This window comes from Mirounga angustirostris, unplaced genomic scaffold (assembly GCF_029215605.1).
Source record: "Mirounga angustirostris isolate CCGP_5_RB_7025 unplaced genomic scaffold, mMirAng1.0.hap1 SCAF_9, whole genome shotgun sequence".
NCBI lineage: Eukaryota > Metazoa > Chordata > Mammalia > Carnivora > Phocidae > Mirounga > Mirounga angustirostris.
This window is the reverse complement of record NW_026991717.1, coordinates 108,338,127-108,355,568: the sequence shown is the minus strand read 5'-3', so window position 1 is coordinate 108,355,568 and position 17,442 is coordinate 108,338,127. Positions and strand designations below refer to the sequence as shown.

Below are 17,442 nucleotides of genomic sequence, written 5' to 3'. Positions count from 1 at the left end.
ACTCCCACTTATTAGGTTAACCAAGGTTAAACAATGGGAAAATGATATATACACAAATAATTAACATCATGTGGTGGGAAAAGTATAATTGACCAATCTTGATTGTTCTACTTACAAGCTGCATAATCTTGGACAAGTTCACTGGGATTCTCTGTGCCTCTGAGGTAGGAATGTAACCTTTCCCACTCATGCATGTGATTACTAAACAAGATGACATATATAAAGCATTTAGCAGTAACTACCAAAATATTACTTTTCAGCTTCTTATACTGAAACCAAGAACTGCTATGAATCAAGAACTAAAAGTAAAGCTTAGACAAAACTGGAAAGGGAGGTCAGGATCATGAAGAGTCTGGAAAGGCTAAGAAGACTGTATTTTACTCAGCAGATAATCAGAATCCATTAAAGATTTCAGCTTAGCGGTAATGGGTTTAGGAAAAGTCATCAGTTACTATTGTATAAGACGTACTCGGAAAAATAACTGGAGGCTCTGAACTCAATTAGCAGCATACTCCAAAAGCCCAGGGCAGAAGTCACAACTGCCTGGAACAGGATGACGGCAAAATCATGGGAGGAGAAGAAGGATGAATGGACATCACTTGGCCACTGATTGGACATGGAAGCCAAGAGAAGTGAGGTACCTAAGATGACTCTGAAGTCTGTCTTAGACTCTGAGAACATAGTGGTGCCATAAACAGACATTGAGAAATTAGAAGAACCAATTTTGAAGGAAGGTGGTAAAATGAGTTTGAGATGAAGAAAACACATTCAAAAAGAGAAATCTATCAGCAAGGTAGAAATGTAAAACAGACTTAAAGGAAAAGTCAAGACAAGAGGCTTGATGTGGGGATCACTGGCACAGGGGGACGACCAAACCTACAGGAGGAGATAAAACTGCCGAGGGAAATGAGAGAAGGAAGAGGACAGAATACTGGGCAAATGTCCACCATTATGTGGGTAGGGCGACAGGTGATAGAGGAGGGGCTGCAGGTATGAGACAAGAAAGTGCAGAATTAAGAAAGCCAAAGTATCCCTGCATTTCAGGAAGGAAGAGATGCTGATAGTGTCTAATGCTGGAAAGATCAATAAGGATTAGGACTCATAAAAAGACACTAAACTGATGTTCTTGATGTCAATGGCAGATTAAACATAGTCAGGGGCAAAAATCTGATTACAAAAGGGGCCAACGGTGAGGAGCTCCAAGTAAAGACTTCTAGCCACAAACGAGAGGAAGCAGAGTAATTGACCCCGGGAAGCAGGATAGAGAAAGTCAATGCATTAGAGTCCCTTGCTGAGCCCAGTACAGGACATACATCCGTAAAAGATAAAGTTCTTGCCACTCACTGAACTGTGTCCGTGTGTGCATAAAAATGTGGTAAGTCCTAACTGAGGTTCAAAATGCTACCAGACTGAAGAGAAAGTGGAGGCTTCTTGGAGGAGGTGGAAGATGAGAGGGCCCTGGCGGATGAGCAGGTGGTCTACAGGCGGGCTGGAAGGGAGGGGCATCCCAGGGATGCAAGGCAGTTTCTGAAGACAGTCTGGGCTTTGGGATGCTCAGTTTGTTTGGAAGGGCGGGACCACGAGGGAGAAGACTTGCTGGAGATGGGGAGACTGACTATGTCTCAGAAAGGGCAAGAACCCGTCAAGAGGCAGAGCCCAGTGCCAAGGTTTAACAAAAGGACTGGCCTAGGGGCTGGGGGGAGGGATCAGCCCTGGAGACAGGAGCGCAAGGCAGATGGATCATAATGATGCTGGGATGTTTCAGGAACATGGGGAAAACATTGTTTTCACATTAGCTTATAATGATTTTCTAAGGTGAGGGCATTTGCCCTCTGGTTTGAGAGGTTGGAGAAGATTTGGAAGGTCATAAAGAGCAAAAAAGACATTAATACACATTATACACTACCTTGTTCAAAGAGGATTATGGGGAGACTCCTCCCCCAACTACTCCCAAAAGAGAGGTGTGTTAAATGCTTTGAAACATTATGGTGAACTTTTAAAGAGGGGCTCCTTTGAGTTACCTGTTTTGTTAGTCTGAATTCTCACATATGGAGTTCTCAGAAAATACTCTCCTATTATCACTGAGTACACAATAGAACTGCAAATAATAAGCCCGTACTTGGCTGTTTTTGAATTTGTGCAGAGGTAATGGTGAGAAGCTTAAAAAAATTCAACCCCAGCAGGTACCTTCCCTAAGCAGTCTTTCAAACAAGAAATTCTTTGGACTTACTTCCTTTACTGTCCCTGCAAGCCCCCAACCACCGAAGGTATTATGTTCAGTATTACCTGGATGATGGTTCCAGAAGATGAGGATGCTCTATCTTCCTCCATGTCCCTATCATGCTTCCAGAGTAAAGACCAAGACCCAGAAGATGGCTCTGCTTTCTTATCTCCATTCTAACACAGTAATCAATTGATTAGCAAAGAAGTAATTTCCTCCCATCCTAAAAGCATCCTACTCATCTCTCTTGTAAAACTCGGTTTACCAGGCAGTGTAAAACTGCAGCCCTTAATCCCTCACCCCTTCTATTTTTCACCTCTTTCTTCGGCTAAGCAAATCATAGGAGTCTAAATGTCGTTGCTCTTCCTGAAGCCTAAAAGATATTCTGAAAAGTTGGAAGTCAGCTCACATCGCTCAAAAAGGATCTTTAAAATGGTGCTTTAGGAATTTAATCTGCTTTGGTAAAGGTAAACTTAAATGCTATCTTTAAATAACGGCCTGATGAACATGTGTTTTTGCTGTTGCCAAAGACAAACAGTTGGTATTATAAACATATCAGCTCAGAGACAAATATAGGCCTTAAATTAGAAGCAGACGGCCGGTCATTCTATTCTCGGCCCCAGTTCCTCTGCTCTCGCTACTCCTTCTGCCGTGAAGGGGCATACTCAGATTACGAAGTTGTCTGGTGGTCTGAGCACAGAGTGAGCCTGTGATCTCCCTTGTCCTACCACTCAGTTCCATGCTGTCCCAGTCTATAGAAAAGCAGGTGGTTCTGTGTGATGGTAGAGCTACTGAACAATCCATAAAATGAGAAGAGAAAGTGTGTAGTGGTTACATATGAGACATAAAGACGACAAACTGCTGCAATTTTCTTCCTTTTGGCACAGGACCCATCATAACTTTTGTTTTTAAAGTACAAAATGGAAATTGATACCAGGAAAGGCAACTGTCCATGTCTCCTTCAGTCTGTTCTAATGAAGTCGTAAGGATGAGTGGTATTAGTTGCTAACACAACTCTCTATATTGGCAATGCTGTTTCAGACTAACAAATCTGGAAACAAATTCAAATCTGGAAAAATAAAGTTCCACAAAGCACACTAGGAATGCCAACCAAACAACATACTCTCCAAACTTCAGAGAAGGTACTCAGAAGTCAGGATCCAACCAAGAACTTCACCTTCTCCCTTAGGCTAACAAGTGCGTCTGAATTACATCTCTCCCACTTGGGCTTGAAGTCAATTTAGATGCACTTAACGTTAATAATGTAGGAGAACGGCTTCAATCACCCTTATAAAACATCGGCATTAAATTTTAAAATCCTTGTGTTTCTATTCATTTTAAGAGCTTCCCGTTGAACTGAACTTCTTTTAGAGATTTCAGTTCTCACGCAATGTAATGAGAAAATCATGTTCCTTACTTCACTCTTCAGGGAGCTCTCCTCCGCCTCTTCCGTGAGCGCCGGCAGGAAAGACATGGCACTGGTTTTGTTCATCTGAAAGGCACAGCACAAACGCTTGTGGCCAGTTTGCTGTCCAACATCCCCGGGATCCTGGCCCGGCTGCGCCTTGATGTAGCTAATTGTTTACTCATTTCATTCGAGCAGCCCACCCACCCACGCAGCATCTGGGTCCAATAACTTGCAGCTCATCCTGCCAAATATCATGACTCCGTCAAATCTTACATCCCTTTTACCCGCACTGCTCCCTGTGGCCCCTCCTCCAACAGTTCAAAATGGGATCCACAGGTGTGGACACTGAGTGGGCTTAGAGTGGGGCCGGGTCCATTTCTGACTTTGCACTGGGCTGACCGGTTACCACAAAGATCCTGCAGGCGTGGCTCCCACCCTCCTGCCCGTGGAATTCCACACACCCCTCAAGGAACTTGGGCATGAGAATTCCAGGTTGAGTTCAGGACAGACACACCCCAAGGATTTATATTCCCTAGTGAACAATCTCAGGCAGATGGCTCCACTTTTAAAATTCCTATAGGCCATCAACCTAGATGCCACAGGCTTTTCAGGTGACAAATAACACCAATTCAGTACTCCTGTGGGGAGTGGGACCAACATCAGCCTGAAGTCCTACCCACCTTCCACTCAGAATCCCTCTCAGCTACTCTCTCCTCTTCTGACGCTCCGGTTGGTGGCATTTCTTGTTCTAATGCTTGCTGGTCTTGCTGTAAATGCTGGTGAAGGGTTAGGATGGCAGCCTTCAGGTCCACCAGCAGGTTCTCTTTCTTCTGGTTCAAACTCAGAATCTGCTTTTCCATACCTTCGATGTCTCCCTGTGCAGAAAGAGTGTTTGCATTGCTGTGAGCCCTCTGAGGCCTCTACCTGCCCCCAGGAGCTTGCATCATTTGGTATAAGGGGTGATGAGTGTTCTACGGTATCTGATGTGCAGATCCAGGAGTGAATGTCTGGGACGGTAGAGGTCCTCCTGATCCTGGCTGCAGTTCCAAATGACCTGGTGAGGGTTTATAAGCTCCCCTTACGGGATGACTTAGCTTCACCGGACACTTGATCCATCAATTCTCTGGGGGTCAAGCTAAGGCTCAGAGATTTGTCACAAGCTCTGTGGGGGACTGTGGTGTGCAGCCAGGGCTGGGAGCCACCACCAGGAGGTGGCTCCCAGCCCGTCAGGACTGATGGCCAGAATACACAGGGTCAGGGCCCGGGAAGTTTCCCAGGACATTTGTAAGCAGACTAACATTCAGGAACCACTCAGAAAAAACAAGGTGAGAAATCTCACACTTCCATGATGGCTTCTGAAGCCGTCTTTACTATTACTGAATTCATTTACTTTTTCTCACAAAATTTCCTACAAAATGGGAATAAACAAGCAAATAGAGGGAGCGTGAAGTGTAACTTACCAGGGGAATGATGGACACATGATTCCAAGTTTTATAACATTACTTTAAAAATGTGTATGATTGGTGGGTGGGAATAAAATGTCTTCTATGTGGCAGAAGGGCCCTTGCCCACTGTCCGTCTAAGACAAATATAGAATTAAAGAATCCTAGATTTGGAGGACTTAGCAGGTGTCTAATAGAACATCCTCCTCTCTTAACCCCCGTGAAAGGCATCATTCCACCTCTGTCTGAGCCCTGCAGTGAGTGCTGCATCAGAAGACAACCCGCTCCTTATCAGCAAACCTTCCCGTACTGGCATTTTTATTTCTAATATATTCCTCAAACCCCTGTTCATTTGTTTGTTCGTTCCTTCCTTCTTTCTTCCATCCATCAATCCGTGCATCCTACAGACATTCACAGAATCATTCCCTTTCTTACAGAAAAGCCTACCATGTCTCCGCATGTAAGTGAGAGTTCTAAGGTCCAGGGAGGAATTTTCCAGGGCTGCAGGTAGCCAGTGACGGAGCACAGACCCAGACTCCCTGATACCCACCTCCAGAGCCCTGCACACATTCTGACACCAATAACCCTATTCTGTCTGAAGTGAAACTTCCTGTAATTGCTTTGGGAAGTGAGAACTAAAGTAAATAGGAGTTGGCAATGCTGGGTGTCCATTTTCAATAAACACTAAACTTCAGAGTTAAAATGCCTCCCGACAGACCTAATAGGCCAGCCATTAGAATAACCCTAAGAAAAACAGCAGTTTGCACACCAACCTTATAGAGGCACAGTAGTTCTCAAAGTGGCATCTACAGAACCCCTGGGGGTTCCCATTCGGTGAGGTCAAGATCGTTTTCATAATAATACTAAAATGTTATCTGCCCTTTTTACTCTGCTGCCATTTTTCACTATAGGATGATGCAAAGCAATGGTGGGTAAAACTACTTGCACTTCATATGAATCAAGGCAGGGACATCAACTATATTAGTTACCAGATTCTTCACTATCATGTGCTCAACTGTAAAAAAAAAAAAAAAGCCAGTTTGGCTTAAGAATATGCTTTTTTTTTTAAAAGAATATTCTTGATAAAGAACATGCACTTTTAATATTCTGTGTGACAAGGTGGAAAGTACACATAAAGCGCTTCTGCCGTGTCCCAAAGTATGATGATGGAGGAAAAGCTCTGTGTGGTTATTTAAGTTTTGAGCTGAACTACCCATTTTTTTCATAAAATGCTATTTTCACTTAGAAAAATACAGCTGCTAAGCTAGACAAATATAGAAATACTAACAGATTTTTCTGAAAAGATAAATGTTAATATTAGCAAGTGTGAATTTTTTAAGATTTTTTTAATTCTTATGTTAATCCCCATACATTACATCATTAGTTTTAGATGAAGTGTTCCATGATTCATTGTTCGTGCATAACACCCAGTGCTCCATGCAGAATGTGCCCTCCTCAATACCCACCACCAGGCTAACCCATCCTCCCACCCGGCAAGTGTGAATTTTTTAATATCAACTACTGAAATGTTGACATATTTGGAGGATCTGTGTGACTGGCAAAACAAAATTTTCCAAACGATCAAGGATGACATCATAAAACCATGCACAGTTAGAAGATCCATTCAAAGTACAAGTAGGCCAACGGGTCTTAATGCAAGAGCATGAAAGTTCATTGACATGGATTTGGATTCCATTTAACAACAAACCTGTGAGTAACTTCTACTTGTTGGAGTTTAGTTTCAAAGAATGTCGACAATTTTTCAAAAAGGTTATTAAAATATTCCTTTCTTTTCCAAGTACATCTTGTTGAGAGGTTGGGTTGTTTTTATATACTTCAAACACAACTACATACCTCAACAGATGGAATGCAGAAGCAGGTGAGAATCTAGTTGTCTTCTACCAAGCCAGACATTTAAGAGATTTGCAAGAATGTAAAACAAGGTCACTCCTCTCACTACATTTGCTTTTGGAAATTGTAACTTCTTCCATAAAAATATGTTATTTCTATCAATATGTAACGGGTTTATCATTGTTATTTTAAAATAAACTAAATTATTTTTACATGTTTGAGTTTTCGTTTCTTTCTATATCAATAGATATGATTCATATAAACCAAAGCTCTTTGGGGTCCTCATATTTTTTAATGTGATGGGAAATTTAACAGATTTGCAATACTGAGTCTTTAATGTTGAGTCTGCCTTACTGAGTCCACCACCTAATAGGTGTGTCCCCTTAGACCCCTCTCTGTAAGTAATTTGCTTTAGACCTCACAGCTAGCAAGTGTCATAACCCGGTTTTGAATACCATAGCATTCACCTGCCCAAATCAGCTTCATAGTGGGATAAATGCAGCTCTTTACAATGCTTGGCACACAATCAAGTTTTTTTGTTATAGAAATACTAATTCGAGGGGCGCCTGGGTGGCTCAGTCGTTAAGCGTCTGCCTTCAGCTCAGGTCATGATCCCAGGGTCCTGGGATCGAGCCCCGCATCAGGCTCCCTGCTCGGCGGGGAGCCTGCTTCTCCCTCTCCCACTCCCCCTGCTTGTGTTCCCTCTCTCGCTGTGTCTCTCTCTGTCAAATAAATAAATAAAATCTTTAAAAAAAAAAAAAAAGAAGAAATACTAATTCAAAAACAAAGACTAAATTAAAAAAAAAAAAAAAAACAAAAAATCCTAGCAGTAGAGGGTTAATATGCACACCACTGTAACTGGGTCCACAGGATATTGCTAAGTATGGCACATGGAAATACTACTTAGTGTATGAAACTCTTCATTACAAGAGGGTTCAGGGTATTTAGCTGTAAAACCCAGCCCGCCCACCCTGCCTGGCCCCTATCTCAGAAAGCGAGGTGGAAAATCAGGTTGTCCAAATATCCTGTGTGACATCAGCTTCTTCGGTGGCAGAGCAAATTCAGACCCAAATGCACCTCTTTTATGAAATCGGAATGGGAAGTGAACATACACATCATATACCTTCAGTTGGAAGAGGGGAGGAAACACACTGTACCATCCCAGAGGCTTCTAGACACCAATGGCTTAGTAAGCGACTGCTGAATGAACTACAGGGCAAATCAATTAAAGAGACATACCTGTACTTGTGCCAGGTTGGCAGCTTGGTCTGGTGACAGACGTTCATGGGAGAACTCAGCTGAGTAATCATTTAAGATCTGCTTCAGATTTTCTATGTCTTCATTGCATTCATCGGTCTGTTTTATGACGATCTATAAAAGAGCCCCCCCCCAAAGAAGAATCTGTCATAATCTAAGGACTAGATTCATGGATTACTTCCAACATCTGTCCCCACCACAAGTTTCAATCAATTACAACAAATACACACCCACATAGGTTGCAGTAGAAAATGGAAGCCTAAATACAGAGAGAAATGTTCATAGAGCTGGCACCTGACTTTCCTGCTCTACTAGATGCCAGGACACCTCGGGCAGCGCTTGGAGTACAAGCATAAGACGACATGCCTTTGCTCGTAAGTCTAGTGGGCTTATTCTGGGAAGCATTTGATGGCATGTGAACATGAAGTTGCCAAGTTTTATGAAACTACTGGTATGTTGTACATGCTCTTTTAATGCATGCTCGATGTGATGCTTTCCACACAGAAAGGTGACATCACTGATTCAGAGCAGAAAGGGCATGTGATCTGACAGATGAGAAGTCTTCCCATTCCAGCCACATCCTCATCCGGTAGCCCTTGGGATCAGTGATGTACATTTTATGAGTAAGAGGCTGAGGGTTCAAGAGCAGTCTGAGTTGGCAGGAGGAAAAGGCAAAATTAACCAGAAAACACATTGAATCTAGTGTTAAGGAAGTAGTGAAGCTCAAACCTATTTGTGGACTAAGCTGTATGATCAAAGTATGATAGAAAGATAAAGAAAGTATATATATATATAAAAAAAGATAAAGTATGCTACACAATGAAGCAAAATGCCTTTTAAAACTTCAAAGTTTCTGGCCAACATAGAATTCTTCCTTGTATTTTCTTTAATATTTAATCATAATTTTAGCTGTGGGCTGGAAATAAGTAACTAGGTTCACTGCACACACCGGTTCCCCAACCCTCGATAATGAGCTACATTCTATTACCCACTGCCCTCCCCAAAGTAATTTGTCTTGTTTTCCACAATGAGGGCACTTACAATATCCAAAATAGAAATGAAAAGAAATGTACCATATTCTAATGATTTTCATTACCACTGGCTTACTTAATTTTGAAATATATGAGATGACATCTGATTTCCACTTACATAATAACATGGAAGATTTAAGCAGCACAGTTTGAGACCTAACGGCACAAAAGATAATTTCTTCTTCTATTTCCCCCTTCTCATCCTGTGAAGAAGCCACTTTAAAGCATAGTTACAACTGTTATTTTCTTTTCCTGACCAGGAAACCAATAAAGCACATACACACACACAAAAAGATTAAAAAGAATAGATCAAATTTGTATCTCTGTTTTCTTCTCTTTATCATAATAAAAAGTAGTACACAGAGTACCTGATCATTTTTCTCCCTGTGGTTGTTAGGAAATGACATCTGCTGATCAGTAGCCAGGATAGAGAGATTCTATGAGCTAAGACTCAAACCAGAGGTTACAATATCTTCAAATCTTAGGAGAACACAAAGTAGCCAGCTAAATGGGAATGAAATTTAAGAGGGACAATGAGCAGCTTTCTCCCCTACAATCAGGTGGTGGTTGGGAAGGAGGGGAAAAAAAATAACCTTTCTCCCACCCCAACTTAATCTAATAAGGAAAAACCAGTGGGTGGTGGGAGGATGGAGTGGGACCTACCAATGGAGTTGAATAGTCTGTGGAATTTAAGGCTCTTTCAGCAACTTTCTGTTCTTGTGAAAGTGGCTGTTAATCTAGGAATGCAAACCAAAGAAAAATGTAATTTCTATCTAATAATGATTCCTGACCTGGGCCTGGAGATCAATCAAAACATAAGAATTAAAAAAAAAAAAACCCTCTGTGGAGAGGATGAAAGATGCTATCAGTTAGAAGAAAGAGACCCTGATATGGAGAATGAATGATACCAGGAGTCTAGAAACTCAAATTCTTGTCTTATTTGCACATAAATTAATCTGGACACAAGTTAGCTCAGTGGTCTTTCAGCAAGTCATCTAATCTTCTGACTCTTGTCTCCTTTTATGTAAAAATAAGTTTGCAAGGTGCCAACTCTATCTGTACCACATGTTGGAGAGTAAAATGAGATGATTAATAGGAAAGTGACTGAAATGTATAGAGAGATTATTATGGTGCTGGTTACTGTAAGGGTCTCAGGAGATTGTACCGCTCAGGTTCGAATCTCTCCCCATAGCATTTACTCGCGGAGTTCATCAATAATCATAGGATAGAATCAAACAGATCATAACTATGCTTTAGTGCTTTCGACCGAACAAGAGTAAGAACTGAGAATTTGAGCAATAAGATACTCTCTTTTACCAAATGTCACCTCTTGGATAATAATACTGGAAGAGACCAAGAGGAATCAACAAGGGCAGCATCTAACAGTCATAGGACTCTCACTGACCCAACCATTAAAACCGAAAACAAAACCAGCTTTTGCCAAACATTTTCAGCCTGTAAGTTGGCTGTCATCATCATAAACTGCTCACCTTTAATAATTCATTTTGTTCCTGAGTCACATTTTCCAACAGCTTTATGTCTTGTAAAAGCTGATTTGTCCGTTGAAACACAGGTAGAGGTTTCATTCCTGTCTGGGGCCACCGCAGTTCCACTTGGTAAGACACGAGTTCAGCAATGGCTTTCTTCATGGGACGGATGTTTTCAAGTATGACCTTAATTGTATCAGATAAGCATGGTACATAAATGAAAAGAAATGGCCACTGCTGAGTCTGTTCAAAGTTAAAATACTGTATGATTTAGTCTTTAATCTATAGTTTTGATTTTTAAAGCATTTCCTTGGCTTAGACTGAAAAGAACTCTCAGATCACTTGTGAGGCTAAAGGTCTCAGGAAAGAAGGCCTGAGGCAAGAGTAACCCATCAGCGCTAGGTTCTGCGTTTGGACCACCCCTGCCTTCCCTCTCTTCGCTCCCCTCCGCTCTTTGCAGAACTAGTGCTTTGCTTTGTGTCACCAGGCAGTGAGCTGTCCAAGGGCAAATACTACCTCTGACGTTCCGAGCCTCTGCGCCTAGCATGGGGCTTCCCACAGGAAGCTCTCAAAAAATGCTTCTTGAACGGTCCTGCCAAATTTCCGAAGTCCCAAAAATATAATTATATTTTGCTTGAATGACACCTGCTCCATCAAGCTCTGGATTTATATAATCCTGGGAGGTAGGTATCAGAACTTCCATGTCACAGTATGGAAATTGGGTGCACAGAAGTTAGAAGACCTAGAGGAGGTCAGACTGTAAAAGGCAGAACTGGGAGTAGAGTCCAGGCCTGCCTGATTCCAAAGCACGGGCTCCTAACCGCTCGGCTGACAGGGAATCAAGTCTGTATGCTGTTTAATATGTCCCAGATCCCGTGCTAGGGGCTCTGTATACACCGTAATTGTCCAGTACAATCACTACAATACCAATGTGCAGATAAAAGAGAATCCAAGAAATGTTAACTAAATTGCTCAGTCACATAGCCCGTAAGCAGTGCAGTTGGGTCTAGAACGCAGTTCTCTTGACCTAGAGGCTCAAGCTCTTGAACTATTAAGCACTGGGAATTGACATGAAGGCAAAACTCCCAAACTCTGAAGTTTTCAGAAGAAAAAGCAAAACAAAACAAAAAAAAACCTATAGGAAAATTATCTTTTTACACATAGTACTGTATGATCTAAAACATGATATTTATTGTCATTCCTATCTATTTCCCAACTTTATTTTGCTATTATTCTAGCAAGACTAAGTACTTTTTATCGCATCATATTATTACATATTTAAAAGTAAACATAATAAGTATTATAAGAAAATGTTTTTAATAATGATCCATGCTTCCTTACCTCCCCATGCTTAAGATGTTCTTCCGGTGAAAAATCAAATATTTCTTTTGATAAGAGGATAGCTCTGATTTTTGAAACTTTTTTCTCTATTGATTTTACTTCAGTTTCAATAGCAACCACATCCTAGAATTTCAGAAACAAAAACTCTCATGCAGTATATACTGTCTGTTAATAATCCATAAAACACAACTTATTGCTATGTATTCTATTCTATTTAATAAAAAATGCCACTTACACTTCTTAAAAATTAACCAAGTCTATCTTCAACAAATGGTGTTGGGAAAACTGCACAGCTACATGCAAAAGAATGAAACTGGACCACATCCTTATAATATACACAAAAATAAACTCAAAATGGATTAAAGACCTAAATGTGAAATATGAAACCATAAAAATCCTAGAGGAGAACAAGGTAGTGACTTCTTTGACATTGGCCATAACATCTCTCTAGATATGTCTCCTGAGGCAAGGGAAACAAAAGCAAAAATAAACCACTGGGTCTACATCAAGATAAAAAGCTTCTGCACAGCAAAAGAAACAATCAACAAAACTAAAAGGCATCCTATGGAATGGGAGAAAATATGTGCAAATGACATATCCAATAAAGGATTAGTACCCAAAATATATAAAGAACTTATACAGTTCAACACCAAAAAATCCAAATAATCCAATTAAAAATGGGAAGAAGACGTGAACAGACATTTCACCAAAGAAGACATACAGATGGCCAACAGACACATGAAAAGATGCTCAACATCACTCATCATCAGGGAAATGCAAATCAAAACCACAATGAGGTATCACCTCACATCTGTCAAAATGGCTAAAGTGAAAAACACAAGAAACAAGTGTTGGCAAGCATGTGGAGAGAAAGGAAATGTGTGCTGTTGGTGGGAATGCAAACTGGTGCAGCCACTGTGGAAAACAGTCTGGAGGATCCTCAAAAAGTTAAAAATGGAATTACCATGTGATCCAGTAATTCCACTAGTGGTAAAGAATACAAAAACACTAATTTGAAGAGATACAGCACCCCTATGTTTATTGCAGCATTATTTACAATAGACAAATTATGGAAGCAACCTAAGTGTCCATCGATAGATGAGTGGACAAAGAAGATGTGGGGTATATATATATAATGGGATATTACTTAGCCATAAAAAAGAATGAAATCTTGTCATTTACAACAAGATGGGTGGAGCTAGAGAGTATAATGCTAAGTGAAATAAGTCAGTTAGAGAAAGACAAATACCATATGATTTCACTCATATGTGGAATTTAGGAAACAAAACAAATGAATAGAGAAAAAAAGAAACAAACCAAAAACCAGACTCTTAACTATAGAGAACAAACTGATGGTTACCAGAAGGAAGGTGGGTGGGGGCTGGGTGAAATAGGTGAAGGGGTTTAAGAGTACACTTATTGTGATGAGCACCGAGTAACGTACAGAATTGTTGAATCACCTGAAACTAACATAACACTATATGTTAACTATACTGGAATAAAAAAAAACTAACAGAGTGTACATAGATGTTGACTGCTTTATTTTATTTTATTTATTTATTTGAGAGAGAGAGAGTGAGCAAGAGAGAGCACAAGCAGGGTGAAGGGCAGAGGGAGAAGCAGACTCCCCACTGAGCAGGGAGCCTGACATGGGACTTGATCCTGGGACTCTAGGACCATGACCTGAGCCGAAGGCAGATGCCCAACTGACTGAGCCAGCCAGGCACCCTGATTGCTTTCAATAAAAAGGTCATTCTATTAATAGCATACCACACTATAAAGCATTGCTTATACCTTGTTGAGTTAAAACTTTTCATAAGGCCAATTTTCAATTATTCACACTATGAGATCAAAAGTATTATGCATCTGAATCAATTTTTTAAAGTTTATTTGTATTTTTAGTAATTTCTATATCTAACATGGGGCTCAAACTCATGACCTCAAGATCAAGAGTTGGATACTGTCCCAACTGAGCCAACCAGGCACCCCTGAATCAATTTTTAAGTAAATTCTCAATATCTACGAACTCTTTAGATTTATCTTTGGAATGTGTTTAAACACTGAAATACAAGTGGGTCTAACATTTTAAAAAATTCTATCACTTTATGTAAAATGATAAAGTCACCCTTGGAAAACAAACACAAAAGAAGCTGGAAAAATTGACAGGATTTTCTTGCCAATACCCCAATGAACTATTGTCATGCAGAGTCACTAAATTACTTTATAACATCCTCAGATTAATTTATAAACAATAGATCACCTGTCCAATGGTTATTCTCCGATCAATGTCAACCTCTAGGACTTAGCCAAGAACCTTACAGTGAAAATGCTGCATTGTGTGCTATAAACCTACACACGGGCTACAGATCCCACGTGTGGAAGAATATGTGCTGTAAAACCATAAATGGATGAATACAGGCTACAAACCCTTCATACTGAAGTCCACCTGCACTGTAAGAAGGCCTTCAGACCTTTACTTAAGAGCTCAGTGCAGGGGCGCCTGGGTGGCTCAGTTGGTTAAGCGACTGCCTTCAGCTCAGGTCATGATCCTGGAGTCCCGGGATCAAGTCCCGCATCGGGCTCTCTGCTCGGCAGGGAGTCTGCTTCTCCCTCTGACCCTCCCCCTCTCATGCTCTCTCTATCTCATTCTCTCTCTCAAATAAATAAATTAAAAAAAAAAATCTTTAAAGATTTTATTTATTTGAGACAGAGAGAATGAGAGAGAGCAAGTACATGAGAGGGGGGAGGGTCAGAGGGAGAAGCAGACTCCCTGCCGAGCAGAGAGCCCGATGCGGGACTTGATCCCGGGACTCCAGGATCATGACCTGAGCCGAAGGCAGTCGCTTAACCAACTGAGCCACCCAGGCGCCCCATAAATAAAATCTTAAAAAAAAAAAAAAGAGCTCAGTGCAGAGGGGCACCTGGGTGGCTCAGTCAGTTAAGCAGTTGCCTTTGGCTCAGGTCATGGTCCCAGGGTCCAGGATCGAGTCCCACATCAGGCTCCCTGCTCAGTGGGGAGTCTGCTTCTCCCTCTGCCTCTATCCCTGGCTTATGCTCTCTCTCTCTCTCTCAAATGAATAAATAAAATCTTAAAAAAAAAGAAAAAAAGAGCTCAATGCAGAGAGACACTGTAGTGACCCAAAGGTACAGCTAATAATGAAGGGGATAGGAAAAACTACATAGAAATAGACTGAGGGTTTCAAACTCAAGCAGTTTGGAGCCATTTAATATCAGATAAACGTAACTTTATAAGCAAATGAAACAATGAGTATAGCAACTTTGTAGTGATATCTCCAAGTTATGAAGAAAAGTTAAATTATATTGGAATTATTTTTTTGCGCTTATATTGAAAAAGATATAAGACACACTAAGTGTGACGTAGGGAATGTAACTGAGAAACAAAAAGTAAATAATTAAGACTAATTGTACCTGCCTTTGCTATGTGACTTCATCCTTAAATAAATGCCTCACACGTTTCAAACTAAAATAAATAAAATTATTTAAAAATCCTGTGGCTGCCATACAGCAGCCCCACAGTAAATATTCGCTATTGGTGAATAGACTTGGGAGGTTATCTGTTTAACTCCCTCTTTGCTAATCTGTGCTTTTGTATCAATAATATCACCTCTCTGACAAAGAGAAAACAGTGAGTTTCTTTGATCAGGATTCTTTCCTTTAAATAGGTATTTCTGGGGCGCCTGGGTGGCTCAGTTGGTTAAGCAACTGCCTTCGGCTCAGGTCATGATCCTGGAGTTCCTGGATCGAGTCCCACATCGGGCTCCCTGCTCGGCAGGGAGTCTGCTTCTCCCTCTGACCCTCCCCCCTCTCGTGTGCTCTTTCTCTCTCTTAAATAAATAAATAAAATCTTAGGGGCGCCTGGGTGCCTCAGTTGTTAAGCATCTGCCTTCGGCTCAGGTCATGATCTCGGGGTCCTGGGATCAGGCCCCACATCGGGCTCCCTGCTCTGCGGGAGGCCTGCTTCTTCCTCTCCCACTCCCCCTGCTTGTGTTCCCTCTCTCGCTGTCTCTCTGTCAAATAAATGAAATCTTAAATAAATAAATAAATAAATAAATAAAATCTTAAAAAAAAAAAAAATAGACCATTTCTGGACTGAGAATGGGGATATGTACCATGGGTTGCAAATGAAAGTAAAATATAATTCAAGAAATAAGAACATAGGGGCACCTGTGTGACTCAGTCGGTTAAGCATCTAATTCTTGGTTTCGGCTCAGGTCATGATGTCAGAGTTGTGAGATCGAGCCCTGTGCCAGGCTCCTTGCTCAGCACAGAGTGTGCTTGAGATTCTCTGCCACTCTCTCTCTCTCTGCCCCTCCCCCTACTCGCTCACCCTCTCTAAAATAAATAAAATCTTAAAAAAAAAAAAAGAAATAACATAAATGAAAAACATACCAGACCAATGTCTTCATATAATTAGGAGTTGATTAGCAGTATAACTCTAATTTACTAAATGAAATATAAATTAAAAATAAGAAATCACATCTTTAGAGTGCCAACTCACATCAGCCACCCGCTGAATCTGTGGAAGGCTTTCCACGATTTTTTGTTGTAAAGTTGCTACTTGACAACTTAACTCTTGTACGGACTGTGCTAAATCATCGGTTTCAAAAATTATTGACAAGTCTTCTAGATCCGAGAAAATTGAATGCAAAAGACTGTGTTTCTGTTCTGAATCTTCCAAAGCCATCTACACAGTGGAAAACAAGGGAAAAAAAGAGAGAACATCAAGATACTGAAACAAGTTGATTAAAATTTAAATCAGAGAAAATTTTGTAATTATGTATCGTGATGTACTGTGATGATTTCACAATACGTGCAAATATCAAATCGTTACATTGTATACCTGAAACTCATATAATGTATGTCAATTATACCTTAGTAAAAAAAGTGTAAATCAAGGGCGCCTGGGTGGCTCAGTCAGTTAAGCATCTGCCTTCGGCTCAGGTCAGTCCCAGGGTCCTGGGATGGAGTCCTGCATCAGGCTCCCTACTCAGCAGGGAGCCTGGTTCTCCCTCTCCCTCTGCCCTGCTCATTCTCTCTCTCAAATATATAAATAAAATCTTAAAAAAAAAATAACACATTCTTCATACTTTAAAAAAAAATGTAAATCAGAGAAATTTTAAAGTTGTCTCAGTATTTCAAAGTTCTACTCATATCATTTTTTTTATTTTAATAAAGATTGTATTTATTTATTTGACAGAGAGCAGGAGAGCGAGAGAAAGTACAAGCGGGGGAGCAGCAGAGGGAGAGGAAGATGCAGACTCCCCACTAAGCAGGGAGCCCAAAGCGGGGCTCAATCCCAGGACCCTGGGATCATGACCAGAGCCGGAGGCAGATGCTTAACTGACTGAGCCACCCAGGTGCCCCAACAACACTGGGTGGCTTT

The 17,442-nt window shown here is 40.9% G+C and overlaps 1 protein-coding gene across 9 annotated transcripts in view; it reads right to left on the bottom strand.

The window, feature by feature from the left end:
- SYNE2 (spectrin repeat containing nuclear envelope protein 2) overlaps positions 1–17,442 on the bottom strand; it is a 326,900-nt gene that overhangs the window by 102,244 nt on the left and 207,214 nt on the right. For 6 of the 9 annotated variants that reach the window (XM_045901009.3, XM_045901011.3, XM_064571157.1 and 3 more), the window contains 7 exons: positions 16,558–16,743; positions 12,039–12,161; positions 10,701–10,883; positions 8,162–8,293; positions 4,310–4,504; positions 3,639–3,713; positions 2,287–2,397 (listed from right to left, as the gene is read on the bottom strand). In XM_045901009.3, the coding sequence (XP_045756965.2) occupies positions 2,287–2,397; positions 3,639–3,713; positions 4,310–4,504; positions 8,162–8,293; positions 10,701–10,883; positions 12,039–12,161; positions 16,558–16,743 (1,005 nt within the window). The remainder of the gene's footprint in view (positions 1–2,286; positions 2,398–3,638; positions 3,714–4,309; positions 4,505–8,161; positions 8,294–10,700; positions 10,884–12,038; positions 12,162–16,557; positions 16,744–17,442) is intronic. The other 3 variants (XM_045901013.3, XM_064571158.1, XM_045901015.3) reach the window with 2 other exon arrangements.